This window comes from Salmo trutta, chromosome 17 (genome assembly GCF_901001165.1).
Source record: "Salmo trutta chromosome 17, fSalTru1.1, whole genome shotgun sequence".
Lineage (NCBI taxonomy): Eukaryota > Metazoa > Chordata > Actinopteri > Salmoniformes > Salmonidae > Salmo > Salmo trutta.
In genome coordinates, this window is record NC_042973.1 from 8,093,920 (window position 1) to 8,109,941 (window position 16,022).

The 16,022-nt window shown below is 44.1% G+C and overlaps 1 protein-coding gene across 2 annotated transcripts in view; it reads right to left on the minus strand.

The window, feature by feature from the left end:
• Positions 1 to 12,726, minus strand: part of LOC115151521 (ubiquitin carboxyl-terminal hydrolase 13) — a 37,437-nt gene extending 24,711 nt beyond the window's left edge. Inside the window, exons 1-5 of one of the 2 annotated variants that reach the window (XM_029695521.1) lie at positions 11,263 to 11,425; positions 10,151 to 10,276; positions 3,475 to 3,535; positions 1,377 to 1,498; positions 128 to 270 (exon numbers count right to left, since the gene is read on the minus strand). In XM_029695521.1, the coding sequence (XP_029551381.1) occupies positions 128 to 270; positions 1,377 to 1,498; positions 3,475 to 3,535; positions 10,151 to 10,249 (425 nt within the window). In that variant the 5' untranslated portion in view covers positions 10,250 to 10,276; positions 11,263 to 11,425. Of the gene's footprint in view, positions 1 to 127; positions 271 to 1,376; positions 1,499 to 3,474; positions 3,536 to 10,150; positions 10,277 to 11,262; positions 11,426 to 12,106 lie in introns of those variants that run through there. The other variant, XM_029695520.1, reaches the window with a different exon arrangement.
• Between the last annotated feature and the right edge of the window lie 3,296 nt (positions 12,727 to 16,022).

The following is a 16,022-nucleotide window of genomic DNA, read 5'->3' on the forward strand; positions in this document are numbered from 1 at the left end:
ACACAGTAGACATACAAATTCTCTAGAGGTTGACAGAGACGGCAGCTGTTCTGAAGCCAATGTTCAAAATATTGGTGTTTCCTAAATCATTGCGTAACTCTTGTCAGTCCAATCAGTGGGCTGTTACCTGGGTGGGATCCTCACTCCGTTGTCCGTCTGTCGGAGACTCCTGGCGTGTTTGGACACCTGGATCTCCTCGTCCCAGGAGTCAGACTCCTGTTTTTTGTAGGCTGATGCAGCGTTGAGCACGGCATCACAGGCTATTGTCACCTGGGAGTCACAGAACACAGGAACTGTTCGATCTACTGACTGAGGAGATGTGTTTCACTGACAGTAGTAGTTTGGGGGTGCTGAGAATGTTTTTGTTGATGGGGGGGTAATTTTTGTTTGCGTTGGAGACGGCTCTATCCGTCCACTAATACAGGACTATTAAAGACCCAGTGCACTACTTTTGTGAGAAAAATCATTTTTTCAACTTCCTTAATATTTGTTTTTTTCCATTGTGATTTTTCTGGGGGTAGCTATGGTAACAGATCTAGCACTGTGGTGCATACAGGAGGATAGATAACCAGATTCCAGTTAGATCAGTGAGGAAAAGAGACAATAAATATGTTCCTGAAACTAAGATAATTATAGAGTATCACTGTAGTTCCTCACTGATTTGTCTATTTTATTAGCACCGATAGCGGAGTAAGCCTGTGACAGAGGATAAGGTAATAACACCAAATAATGTCACTTTTAAAGCCTCCATGCAGTCGTTTTATTTTAAATCATCACTATATGTCTAATAACTCACGCTGTGCGTTTATTTCATGAAAATCATTTATTAACATAACCCCGAGCCTCCTTTTGCCATTGAAATGCTCGGTCTGATCATGTGGGCGTATCAATACAAATGTACATATATTTACATACACAGCCCTGATTGGCTGATAGTATCGTCTAGACCCTAGCTTACCACACTTACCCCTTCAAAGTAGAAGGATATGTATGCAAATAAAAGATGACTGGTCATTGGTTAGAATAATCAGATCAGATTGTGATGTCACTACTACTACTACTACTAAGGTAATGTCCTGCCCATTATACTAGATGTACATCGGCATATGACTAACACAACCAGTGGTACACATGCACACAAAGGCTTTCACAACAATTAGACCCTGCGATTAACAAACCATTAACACAGGATGCCCCCCCCCCCCCCCCCCAAAAAAAAAAAGAGAAGCACAGGATCCCTACAGCATACAAAAAGTAAAAACAGGATAAGGAAGCACTGCACTGGAAAAGGCAAATGGCGAGAAGGGCGGTACGTAATCCACTGTTTCCATTCAGCATGCATGGTACACAGAGGGCATAGGTACACACTCACTGACCAGTGCAGGCAACTCCTCAATATTTGGTAAGGGGATCTCGAAGTGGTCTGGAAATATGACGAGCTTGGCCTCGTCTTCACACTCATACTCATCTCCGTTAAAATCACGGTTTAGTTCTAAATCTGAGAGAGAGGAAGCAGACATCAACATTCAGTTCCCATGAAACAGTGACTGATGATTCATACACTTGATTGGCCTTTCACTGAGCATTTGTCTTGGCTAGATAGGAAAAAAAGTGAGATGACAGAATCAAATACTCACATAAACTCTGGAAAAGCATCCAATTAGAATACGGTAGTTGTTTCAGGTGATCTAATGCATTTCTGAGATCACGTGATTTGTTAGAAGGTAACTGACAGGTGGGTAATAAATGGGGTGTGTATGTATTTCTTGAATATTTTAACTTCCATGTTAGCTGGCTTGATAAGATACAGTATACATCCAGTGAGGTTAACCCAGACTTGAGGTTTAGCGTTAGAAGTCACAGCTGCAGAACAGAGGTCAAATGTAATATAAATATCCCTTGTCAACAAGGGTCAAAAGATCCAATTGTTTAATGAGGTCTAGGGTCAGATGAATACTACTGTATGTTAAAATCCCAACTAAAGAGTACATTGGTAAGAAGGACGGTGTGCTCTGGACCTCTCTATGCTGAAAGGTTGAGTTCTACTGAGAGTAGTAGGATACAAAGTCCTCCTTTAACAATTTCACAACAGAATGTCAAGAATTGAATAGAATACTCATCAAGGCATAATTGACGAAAAGACAAAACATGTTTGACATGTATTTGGGACTATTCAGACAGCCTTGAACCTTGAGTCAAATTAATTGTGTCCCCTATTGTTTCTACGATGAGCAGAACATTAAAAGAATTCAGGACAAATTTTTAAGTCATGTAGTAAGCAGCTAGACAACGTCACCTTAAAAGAATTGATGACGAATCGTTGAGTCATGTAGTAAGCAGCCAGATAATGTTATGTTAAAAGAATTGATGACGAATCGTTGAGTCATGTAGTAAGTAGCCAGAAAATGTTACTGCGTACATTGAACCCCTATTTTTCAACCCTAGTCCTCTCTCCTCTATAGCTTTTGTTAAGAAGACTCTAGTTACATGATGACGTGTGGGCTGCTGCTGGCTGACTGATTAGATCGTCACTGGTATGGAAATGCCAAAGCAACATTGAGCTTTAGCTTGGGTTCCAATGGCCGTCAAAGCCTAGATGAGATTGGAAATGAGGGAGGGAGGGAGGGAGGGAGGGTACAGTTCACATCAGGCTGGAAGAACCTCTGTGTCCAGGCCTGTAGAGTGAAAAGACAACAATCCAGCATGTCCAATAATGGGAGAGTGAAGCTTGTAGCCTGGTGCTTCTGGGTATGTAGGCAACACCGAGGCAGGGCACTGAAGTGGCCGGCTACACAGCTTTAGTGGATAATGGGAGATAAGGGAATGGAGGGTAAGGGAACGTTGCAGGGGCAGATAAACAGGGGAGCTAAGCGAGCGTTGATTAAATAACACTAGCGCGAGAGGAGAATCCACCACCTGGTCCTCCCTTACCCGTGTCATTGTGGAAGATGGCAGAAGTGTGTTGGCCGGGGGAGTTGACGGGGCACAACAGCTGAGGACAGCCGAGCGACAGGCAGGTGCAGCCCACTGTAAACCAACCCCCGTGTAGGAGGAGAGTAGACCAGGCCGGGCATGTGGCACTTTGGATTTAGAATGGTTACTAACTGCATATACGAATAAATTAGCTAAATTTAGAGTTGCCTGGCAGGAAAGGAACGGGGGGGGCCAGGCCTCGGGCTCTGGACATGGGAATATGTTACTTTAGGCCAGAGAGCGTATGGGCAGTGTAGGGCCACCACCATATAACCAAATAAAAACAATAACAGCATGACACGATGACAGACAATTTCCCCTAATAATCGCATTAGAAAGGGGGAAATGTCGGCCTATAGTAAAGGTCTTGTCCTTCTCTTCAAGATGGGCTGACAAACAGACTACTGGGAGAAATGTGACTGTACTGTAAATAACCCATAAGGAGACTGAGTTTAAGGGGAACTCCCCATGATGATATTTTCAGGACAATATCAGGCTTACCTAGGAACACTCTGCCATTTCTTCTTCTGGAGATGGCGCCTCCTGCGGCACCTGTGGCTTTCTGTGGGAAACAAGTTAACAGGTAGAAAGGTTATTAACGGAGCAAAATATGTCTTATAAAGCTATATATATATATCAAGCAAATATCTCTTAAAAAATGGCCTAATCTCAAAGACAGCGGTAGCAAGCCATGAAACTACTATTGTTTTCTTAAATACAAAATGGTTACCGTAATAAATTAGAATACTAAAACAGTTTTGATATATTTACAGTCAGGGTTTTTTCAACACTAATACAACAGCCTAGTTTGTGCTGGCTGACAAAACAGTATGAACCATTTGAATAAATACCGGAACCATGTCCTTAATACACTCCATAGAGTAAAGTCAGTAGACTGTGAATATGTCAAATCGCTAGCTAGGGTTACAAGACCATTCACTGTGAACTGACTGGATCCTTCTGATCCAAATCGAGTTCAGACCGACTCCCATCAACACGTCGAACAGACACGAAGAATGAACTCTGGGACTAACTAGCATCATGGGAAAACAACAGAAACAGGAGCCAGTGGAATGAGGACAGCTGTTTCTGGACAGATCAAGGCATGAAAATAGACGCACTTATCTGGGGGTCAATTAGGACCGAACGGAAACAGTGGCAGCTAAGGTTGATTTTTTTTTTTTTTTTTTTTTTCAACTGTACATGCAGTTTCCTTACTCAATTGTAAACAGAACAGAGAACAGCATTCTGATCTGCATTGTTATGTTGCTGGGAGACGTAGGGAAGATCTACTTGGCTAGATCCATTTGTCAGGCAAAAACAGATGTGACGTTTGTCAGGCAAGTGAGTGATATTTTATTTTTTATTAATGTTTTATTTTACCCTTATTTTACCAGGTAAGTTGACTGAGAACACATTGTCATTTACAGCAACGACCTGGGGAATAGTTACAGGGGAGAGGAGGGGGATGAATGAGCCAATTGGAAGCTGAGGATGATTAGGTGACAATGATGGTATGATAAGTGATAATATATAAATAATAAGCAGGCTGCTACCTATTTTGAATTTTTTTGTGTCAGGATCTGATGTAAATCTATCTGTAGTATTACAATAATATGAATTGAATAACGCATGGTAGAGTGCAGGCTTGAAGGCTTCGTATTCCCACCCCAACTGTGCAATTCTAACTTATTACTACTGTATAGGCCTATGCAAAGTGCAGATGACTCAAAGATTATTCACTGAAATTCCTGTATGCTGTGCACATGACGAATAAACATTGATTTGATTTGAAGATCCATCACTGACTAAATTGAAATGTCACCAGAAATGTTGTGGTTCCAGAGTGCCTGTCAGTGCCATACCACCAAACAAATGGTTGAACCAAAACAAATCTGAAGTTAGTGAACAGAAACCATTAGTTAAAGGGAAATGTCAAACATGTTCTACTTTGTATTCATGCTCTCCAGCACTAGTGCAAAATCAACATACAGTGCCTTTGGAAAGTATTCAGACCCCTTGACTTTTTCCACATTTTGTTACGTTGCAGTCTTATTCTAAAATAGATTAAATAAATAAGAATTCCTCAGCAACCTACACACAATACCCCATACTGACAAAGCAAAAACAAGTTTAGACATTTTTGCAAATGTATAAAAAAATATATATATACAAAAATACCTTATTTACATAAGTATTCAGACCCTTTGCTATGATACTTGAAATTGAGCTCAGATGCATCCTGTTTCCCTTGATCATCCTTGAGATGTCTCTACAACTTGATAGAAGTCCACCTGTGGTAAATTCAATTGATTGGACATGATTTGGAAAGGCACAAGTGTCTATATAAGGTCCCACAGGTGGCAGAGCATGTCAGAGCAAAAACCAAGCCATGAGGTTGAAGGAATTGTCCGTAGAGCTCCGAGACAGGATTTGGGGAAGGGTACCAAAAAAAAATTCTGCATTATCAAAGGTCCCCAAGAACACAGTGGCCTCCATCATTCTTAAATGGATGATGTTTGTAACCACCAAGACTCTTCCTAGAGCTGGCCGCCCGGCCAAACTGAGCAATCGGGGGAGAAGAGCCTTGGTCAGGGAGGTGACAAAGAACCCAATGGTCACTCTGACAGAGCTTCAGAGTTCCTCTGTGGAGATGGGAGAACCTTCCAGAAGGACAACCTTCTCTGCAGAACTCCACCAATCAGGCCTTTATGGTAGTGTCCAGACAGAAGACACTCCTCAGTAAAAGGCACATTTCAGCCCGCATAGTTTGCCAAAAGGCACCTAAAGGACTCTCGGACCATGAGAAACAAGATTGAACTCTGGCCTGAATGCCAAGTGTCATGTCTGTAGGAAACCTGGCACCATCCCTACGGTGAACCATGGTGGCGGCAGCATCATGCTGTGGGGATGATTTCCAGCAGCAGGGACTGGGAGACTAGTCAGGATGGAGGAAAAGTTGAACGGAGCAAAGTAAAGAGAGATCCTTGATGAAAACCTGCTCCAGAGCGCTCAGGACCTCCAACTGGGACGAAGGTTCACCTTCCAACAGGACAATGACCCTAAGCACACAGCCAAGACAACGTAGGAGTGGCTTCGGGACAAGTCTCTGAATGTCCTTGAATGGCCCAGCCAGAGCCCGGACCTGAAACCGATCGAACATCTCTGAGAGACCTGAAAAAAGCTGTGCAGCAACGCTCCCCATCTAACCTGACAGAGCTTGAGAGGATCTGCAGAGAAGAATGGGAGGAACTCCCCAAATACAGGTGCGCCAAAACTTGTAGCATCATACCCAAGAAGACTTGATGCTGTAATCGTTGCCAATGGTGCTTCAACAAAGTACTGAGTAAAGGGTCTGAATACTTATGTAAATCTGATATTTCATTTTTTATTGTGAGACGCAGAGTAGGTGAAGGGATGATCTCTGCATGTGTGGTTCCCACTGTGAAGCATGGAGGAGGTGGTGTGATGGTGTGGGGGTGCTTTGCTGGTGACACTGTCAGTGATTTATTTAGAATTCAAGGCATGGCTACCACAGCATTCTGCAGCGATACACCAACCCATCTGGTTTACACTGAGTGGGACTATCATTTGATTTTCCAACAGGACAATAACCCAAAACACACCTCCAGGCTGTATAAGGGCTATTTGTCCAAGAAGGAGAGTGATGGAGTGCTGCATCAGATGAGCTGGCCTCCACAATCCCCCAACCTCAACCCAATTGAGATGGTTTGGGATGAGTTGGACTGAGAGTGAAGGAAAAGCAGCCAACAAGTGCTCAGCATATGTGGGATCTCCTTCAAGACTGTTGGAAAAGCATTCCTCATGAAGCTGGTTGAGAGAATGCCAAGAGTGTGCAAAGCTGTCATCAACGCAAAGGGTGGCTACTTTGAAGAATCTCAAATGTAAAATATATTTTGGTTTGTTTAACACTTTTTTGGTTACTACATGATTCCATATGTGTTACTTCATAGTTTTGATGTCTTCACTATTATCCTACAAAGTAGAAAATAGTAAATTAAAGATAAACACTTCAATGAGTAGGTGTGACCAAATTTTTTACTGGTACTGTATTTGTAATTTTTGTATATTTATATTATATAGTATTTTGTAAATGATGTGTATGCAGTGCTCCCTTGTGAAAGAAACCTTAGTCTCAATGGGATAAAATAATCTGGTGTGCATAAATAATAAAGAACTAAAATGATCTTCTGTGCATCATTTGATTTTAACCAACTATGAGCAGGCTTTGCTTGGTACAGTACCAGAAAATAGCATTTCCGGACTTTGTCATCTGAAAAACTTTTCTTTCTCCATCTTTTTGTTCTCACAAGTTGATGTTGAGGTGGTGCTAGAGATGATGAATATGAAGTTGAAACAAGCCAGCCTCTTATCAGCTCAAAATATACTTTCCTTCAATGTTTTGTGCCAAAATTGAACACACAAAGTCTAATGTACTTGCAACTAATAACAATATATCACTGATTCGATAAAACTAACATACAGGGAAAAGAGGGGAAAATCGTTCACACAAACTGAACAAATAAACATGGCACAACAATATTATTACCGTCTCATTCTAGGTCAAAGCTACAGAGCTTTTGTGACAGGGCCATCTCCAGGGTTGCGACAAAGCTCTGGAACTCCCTCCCTCCAGTAATCTGTGACTGAGTCCAAAGCTCTGGAACTCCCTCCCTCCAGCCACCTGTGACTGAATCCAAAGCTCTGGAACTCCCTCCCTCCAGTAATCTGTGACTGAGTCCAAAGCTCTGGAACTCCCTCCCTCCAGCCACCTGTGACTGAATCCAAAGCTCTGGAACTCCCTCCCTCCAGTCATCTGTGACTGAGTCCAAAGCTCTGGAACTCCCTACCTCCAGCCACCTGTGACTGAATCCAAAGCTCTGGAACTCCCTCCCTCCAGCAATCTGTGACTGAGTCCAAAGCTCTGGAACTCCCTACCTCCAGCCACCTGTGACTGAATCCAAAGCTCTGGAACTCCCTCCCTCCAGCAATCTGTGACTGAGTCCAAAGCTCTGGAACTCCCTCCCTCCAGCCACCTGTGACTGAATCCAAAGCTCTGGAACTCCCTCCCTCCAGTCATCTGTGACTGAGTCCAAAGCTCTGGAACTCCCTACCTCCAGCCACCTGTGACTGAATCCAAAGCTCTGGAACTCCCTCCCTCCAGCAATCTGTGACTGAGTCCAAAGCTCTGGAACTCCCTCCCTCCAGCCACCTGTGACTGAATCCAAAGCTCTGGAACTCCCTCCCTCCAGCAATCTGTGACTGAGTCCAAAGCTCTGGAACTCCCTCCCTCCAGCCACCTGTGACTGAATCCAAAGCTCTGGAACTCCCTCCCTCCAGCAATCTGTGACTGAGTCCAAAGCTCTGGAACTCCCTACCTCCAGCCACCTGTGACTGAATCCAAAGCTCTGGAACTCCCTCCCTCCAGCAATCTGTGACTGAGTCCAAAGCTCTGGAACTCCCTCCCTCCAGCCACCTGTGACTGAATCCAAAGCTCTGGAACTCCCTCCCTCCAGTCATCTGTGACTGAGTCCAAAGCTCTGGAACTCCCTACCTCCAGCCACCTGTGACTGAATCCAAAGCTCTGGAACTCCCTCCCTCCAGCAATCTGTGACTGAGTCCAAAGCTCTGGAACTCCCTCCCTCCAGCCACCTGTGACTGAATCCAAAGCTCTGGAACTCCCTCCCTCCAGTCATCTGTGACTGAGTCCAAAGCTCTGGAACTCCCTACCTCCAGCCACCTGTGACTGAATCCAAAGCTCTGGAACTCCCTCCCTCCAGCAATCTGTGACTGAGTCCAAAGCTCTGGAACTCCCTCCCTCCAGCAATCTGTGACTGAGTCCAAAGCTCTGGAACTCCCTACCTCCAGCCACCTGTGACTGAGTCCAAAGCTCTGGAACTCCCTCCCTCCAGCCACCTGTGACTGAGTCCAAAGCTCTGGAACTCCCTCCCTCCAGTCATCTGTGACTGAGTCCAAAGCTCTGGAACTCCCTCCCTCCAGCCACCTGTGACTGAATCCAAAGCTCTGGAACTCCCTCCCTCCAGCCACCTGTGACTGAATCCAAAGCTCTGGAACTCCCTCCCTCCAGCCACCTGTGACTGAATCCAAAGCTCTGGAACTCCCTCCCTCCAGCCATCTGTGACTGAGTCCAAAGCTCTGGAACTCCCTCCAGCCATCTGTGACTGAGTCCAAAGCTCTGGAACTCCCTCCCTCCAGCCACCTGTGACTGAATCCAAAGGTCTGGAACTCCCTCCCTCCAGCCACCTGTGACTGAGTCCATCACCATCTTTAAGTCCCTCCAAAAGTCCCAGCTCTTCACCATTGCCTAGCCTTAAAGGGATACTTCGGGATTTTGGCAATGGAGTCAGATGAACACGTAGATACCAGTATTATGTCTCGGTGTCCAGTATGAAGGAAGTTAAAGCTCATTTTGCGAGCCAATGCTAACTACCGTTAGCACAGTGACTGAAAGCAGATACCCATAGACTTTAAGCCATTGCGATAACGCTAGTTAGAAATTGCACTAGCGCTAGTTAGTAACTTCCTTCAAACTGCACACAGAGACATAAAAATGGTATGCACGAGTTCATCAGAGTCCTGAAGAATCCCTTGAAGCCCACCCCCCCCCCTCACACACTCTCTCCCACACACACAAAACCTGCTCGCTCACTCATACACATCACAGTCCTTTCCATTCTTTAGCCCCTCCCTTTCACTTTGTTTCATGTTTTTGTTTCTTCCTGCTATTAGTTTAGTGTTGTCTTGCTTTGGATCTCTGTGTTTTGTTTAGTTTCTACTATTGGGCTCCCGAGTGGAGCAGCGGTCGAAGGCACTGCATCTCAGTGCATAGAGGGATCACTACAGACCTTGGTTCGAATCCAGGCTCTATCACAGCTGGCCATGATTGAGAGTCCCATAGGGCGGCCCAGAGTCATCCGGGTTTGGCAGTCATTGTAAACAAGAATTTGCTCTTAACTGACTTGCCTAGTTAAATAAAGGTTACATTTTTTTTGTAATACTATTGTAAAGCGACTTTGGGTTGAAAAGTGCTATGTAAGTTCCATGTATTATTAAGTAATATAATTTGTCAAATGTACGTACACTATGCACTGTCGGTGTGTAGACCAATATAGAAGCACATGGTATGACCCCTCACCTCTTTGACATGCCGTTTGAGGAGCATGTAAACACTCTGTCCGGTTTTACGGTAATGTCTCTCCACATGTTCTCTGCCAAAGCCCAGGAATGTGTTCATACACACATACAAGCCTCCCTCAGACTCCTGTGAACAAAAACAACATGTGGTGAACAACATGCAAAGCACACACACACACACACACACACACGAGGTAGCACATGTATAAGGAACAATGATGTGTATTTGTCATAACAAAGTCAAGTCCAAATAGGTGGTCCCGTGTGGCTCAGTTAGTAGAGCATGGTGTTTGCAACGCCAGGGTTGTAGGTTTGATTCCCACAGGGGACCAGTACAGGAAAACAATTTATGAAATGTATGCATTCACTACTGTAAGTTGCTCTGGATAAGAGCATGTGCTAAATGACTAAAAATGTAAACAATCTGAACTTCAGATAAGCATCCCCCACAATCCCCCACACACACGAAAATACCAACGTTTGGGTTCCTACTGCGTGCTTACTTTGGGTCTCTAATGGGAACTCACCAGATAGAACTCATGAATAAATTAGATACACGGCAGTACATTGGAATTTTCTCCGTTTTGACTGCATTCTATATTGAGTGCATTCTATATTATCATTGTTTTCCCCCAAGGTGTAAAGACGTTTGGGGTCAATAGAGGACTGCGCAAAGGATGCCACAGTTTCCAGGATATTGGAATTCCAGGATATTGGGGGATTTGTCAGCAGGGTTGTGCCAATAAAATGTCATTGCCAGTGACACACACTTGTGGCAGGTGCATTCTATCATGAGATTTTCATGTAGGCTAAGGCAGACATGGTCTTGCATTTAGGACGTTATTTTCTGAAATATGCCTACAATATGGGTTCATGTTTGAAACAGTGTTACTCCAGTTCGGCTTTTGCAGAATGCAAATAGTTTCACTGTAATTGCATACCACCATTAAAACAGCCACAGAGTATCAACATCATTTCCCGTGTTCATGTAACTTATTCCTTGATCGACTGACACTCAACCACCTTCGAGGCACAGGCCTACAGGATCCTCTTTCCCACACCCAACGACGGAGGATTAACAAAAATATCACACAAATAACCCTCTATACTAACCAAAATCTGCAATTCGGAGTAGGCCAATAGGCCCTGATGAAACTCTGAAGCGCTGAGTTACACACGAGCTTCAACCGCGCTGGGATAAAAATACCCAACTTGTCAGTCTTCAGTCTGACATGATGAACTCCAGACAGCTGAGTCACTCACCTTTTAAAATGCTTTCAGTTGAGCAATTATAGTTTATAAAATATGTTTTCTCATTAAAAAAAAAACCGTGTGAACAGTTGATCCTAAAAGCCCAACACGTGGTAACCTCAAACTCCAACAGTTTGTAATAGCGCGCGTGCGTTTCAGTTCATCCGTCTGGTGAAGTTGTTGCAGATGGCAAGTCAATCACATTTAAATAAAATGCCTGCCCCCCCCAAAAAAACAATCTAAGACATTATTTTCTCTAATACAAAAAACCGTTAGAAATAGCTCCCATATCAATATAACATTATTCTAGTGATTTTACATGTGGCTGGTGAGTCATGCTTTTTAAAAAAACACACTGAAACAACTCAGCTTCAGTGTGTAGCCTAACATGCAGAAATAGGGGACACTAAATAATGTAAAGCACCAAAACACAGCCCAAACCCACGTAGGTGTCATTAATTACATTGACAAACCAGTAGACAGGCGCACTGTAAACAAGTATAATTTCACAAAGGAAATACCATTCCACGGGAGGTAAACAACATTTCATTATTTATTTTCCTCAAGCTCAAGAGAATGGTGGCAATGGAAGCCCCAGATCCTGCCACAAAACTGCGCAGCTATTCACGTGTGTTAGGGCAGTTTACGGGATGAGTAAGGACAGCTTGGAACACACAAACACCCCATAATACGGGGAGACACTTACGGGAGAATCGTAGGAAAAGGCACATTCGCTCTTGAAAACCCTGTCTCCTGTTCTGGGAACTCTGATGGTGGGCATATAAGGGACAAGCAGCTCTCCTAAATCTGCAGCCATCTTCGCATTCCTGCTTCTCGCACCACAATGCTAAGGGAGTCACTAGAGAAGGCTGTCAGAGGAGAGATGATGCTATTTTTAAATCATTCGGTCTCGACATTCCTCCAGCGGCGAGGGATATGGCGCTGGAAATATAACGGAGGGTGAAGTCGTGTTTATTGTATGCGAGAGCTATCCTATATAAACATGTAATCAATAATATCTTTCCAATTGCGTATGTCTGTTGCTTAAGAATTATATCGCTGTATTTACCGTAGGCGCAGTCACGCACTGAAGGGTTTGACTCAAACGAGGGGTCCCACACACTTGATTGATAAAACCACCCATACAAATGGCTACGCCACCTCACTGTTTTTATGCGGACCATTTTCTGTTCAACTTAAAATGGAAATGCTAGATTAGGCTACAAGTTGTTTTTTGAAGTGGTTTTGGGGGGAGGGGAGGGTGTGGTAAAAACTAGTAGGGATTTATTTGGTTTTTAAATTGTATTTTCTTAAGGAATACCTGGGATAGCATTAAGTAATCCTTCTAACCCCCCCTCCCCCGCCAAAAATATATAGATGTACAATTGTAAAGGGGTTGTTCCACTGGATATCATAAAGTGAATGCACCAATTTATAAGTCGCTCTGGATAAGAGCGTCTGCTAAATGACGTAAATGTAAATGTAGTAGTACAGAATTAGGAAGGCAATAGCTGTGTTCGAATACTCATACTAACAGCACTAACCATACTATTTGTGGCGTGAATGTAGTAAATAGTACGTTTATTGGTCATAGTATGTATGGATATAGTTAGTATGCCAAAAGTTCCCGGATGTCGTACTAAATTCGCCAAAATATGAAGTATCCATGCAGAGGACACTATTTCCATAATTTAGGGCCCATAATGCAATTCTCCATAAAATGGGCGTGGTTTCACATCGTTTTCAGATTTGAAGAAAATGCCGGAAAATATGCAGCCGAAGTACAACAACAGCAGATACAAATTCATTGCTTTAACTAATTATGACAAATATTAAGAACATGTTGATCAATGTAATCAAGTAATGACTTTTCAAATAAGTTACCTTACAGGTTATGTTGGTTGACAATTTGTTAGCTACGCTGTCCTTACGAACCACATAGCATATCATTACAGCAGTATGTACCGGTATGTTATCTAGCTACCTAACGTAAGTTGGCTACTTATACATCAAACTTGCCAGTATATTAACTATAGGCTAACTAACTACCCAACGTTTTTTGACTTGATTATTGCCGTCATTCTTTGCTTAGCTAAATGGTGTGCTTTCTTAAATTCGCTCTGGCTATCTACTCCAACTTCAGAGCACTCTCGTCTGAGTGTACCAGAGCGCAGAATAATGAATTTACAAGCGCTCAACACCCATTGAATATGGTTGGTGTCAGTAAATGTCGGCAAAAAAGAGTACTTACATTTTTGCCAGCAGCACAGTTACAGTCACCAACGCTCTGGATAACATGAAAACTGCCTAACCAGCTCTGCTAGGGCAGGTAAAATGGTCAGAGTGGTCTCATTTGTGTCTGGAAGTAGCTAGCCAACGTTAGCTTGGGTGCTTGACTGCCATTGTAAGGTCAGAATGCTCAAATCAACCACACTCCTCGGCCCGAGCGTCCAGTGTGCGCTCGGAGAGTGAAACACTCTGAATTTACAAACGGACAATCGGTGACAATGCTCTGAATTTACGAGCACACTCTGGCACTCCATATTGAATTTAAGAACACACCCGAAGTCGTAAAAATGTCTAACTAGTCATTTGTTATGCTAACTAGCTAGCAAGAGGTTGCATAGCAACAGCATCAACTTCCGGTAGACAGGCAAAGAGCTAGTGCGCTCAATTGAAAGGATCCCGTTCGTTTACAGTATACTAAAATGAACTAATAGTATGTAGTATTTACTCATGAATTATGTAGTATACAGTATGTTAGTATGGGTATTTGAACACAGCTCAGGATTGATAGCACAATTGGTTGGTGGCATGCACTTTAAACGTGTGTTTGCGGACCACCACGATATCATAGAAGAAGAAGGCTACAAATTGCACCGCTTGTGCTATAGGCGTAGGGCTACCTTATGATTATGAAATAAATTTGACATATTTTGCCCAAACGCTCAAGTCCATACTAGGCTACTTATAAGCCGCATAGGCCTATGTATCCAAATTTGATTCAAGTTTTTGTAAGATAAATGAATAATTTTAGACAATACTTTATATTCTATAGGTAACAGTGTTATGTATGGTACGACGTGCTGTACGTCATACTGTACGTAGTTATGGTTTACGACAGTGTGCTGCTTTACGGATGAATGGGTTGTCAGAATGAGTGGCACGTCATTAAACGACAGAGTGATGTACAATGTGAAACTGTGCAGATGTGCGTTCTTCTACAGCTAGGCTAGATATAACATTGGCGATGAAGATGGCTGAATTCAGTTTACCACCGGCAGCACCATTCCTCGCCGTGCCTGGCGAACCTCCAGACCCGTGGAATAACTGGCTCGAAAGCTTTAACACTTATCTCGAAGCTATGGACTTTTCTACAATCTCTGACAAGCGGAGGACAGCACTGCTCCGTCACTGCCTCGGTACAGAGGGACATAGGATTTTCAGAGCGCTTGGATCGGCTCCTACATTCACTGCTGCAGTCAGCCTCCTATGGAACCACTTCGCCGGGAAAGAGCGAGTGCTCCTCCGACGCTACCGGCTATGGAAGAGACACCAACGGCCGGGTGAGTCCATTCAAAGCTACGTGGCTAATCTGAGGGATTTGGCTAGCTTTTGTAACTACGGGACACTTCAGGACGAGATCATCAGGGATCAGTTGATAGAGGGAACGTTATGTGAAAAGACAAGGGAGAAACTGCTTTTGGAATCGGATAATTTACAACTAGATGGAGCTATTAAAATAGCACTCAGGTTGAAGCGGCGTTGGAATGCTCTACTATGCTAACAGACAGCTATGCAGCATACACTCGGCCCCCAGCCATTCTCACACAGCAGCTTCAGCCCGAGCAGGCGCACTACAACGATCACGCGCTGCACACGGCCTCCCACGTCGATAGCTGCATGGACACAGACACCGGCATGCCCGTGCAGCAGGCACACAGACAAACAAACAGAAGTAGCTGTGACAACTGTGGGGCTAGCTCTCACAATTCAAGGGCTTCAAACTGCCCAGCTCGTGAGAAAATATGCAAGAACTGTTCAAAATACAATCACTTTGCGAAAGTGTGTCGTTCTGCCCCAGCTACTAGCTCCACCCAGCACAGGCCCTTAGTTTCATCTCACTCTCAACATGAACACACAGAAATCCGAACTGTCTCCACCAACCATGTGTCATTCAGGACATGCACTGTGCAGCTGGGTGAGGTGGGTTTGCCTTTGCTGCTGGATACTGGCGCTGCGGTGTCGTTGCTCAACCTTGCCACTTACTACAAGTTTTTCAGTCACCTACCACTCCAACAGCCCTCCAATGCCCTGTGTGGGTACGGTAGATCCAAGATAGACATTGTAGGCACCCTCCAGGTCCCAATACACTACGGCACCAAGCATCTGCCATCATTCACATTTCATGTTGCAAAGCGGGGTGCCAACCTCTTGGGCCTCGACCTCTTCACAGGCTTGGGATTCACACTGAGAGATGACAGTAGGTCAGCTATCCACCAGGTTACCTGCACATGGCAACAGAACTGGCCAACTCTGTTTGATGGACTGGGCTGCCTCACAGCCTTTACTCACAGGCCCCTAGTGAATCCGGAAGTGACCCCAGTCATGCAGCCCCTGTG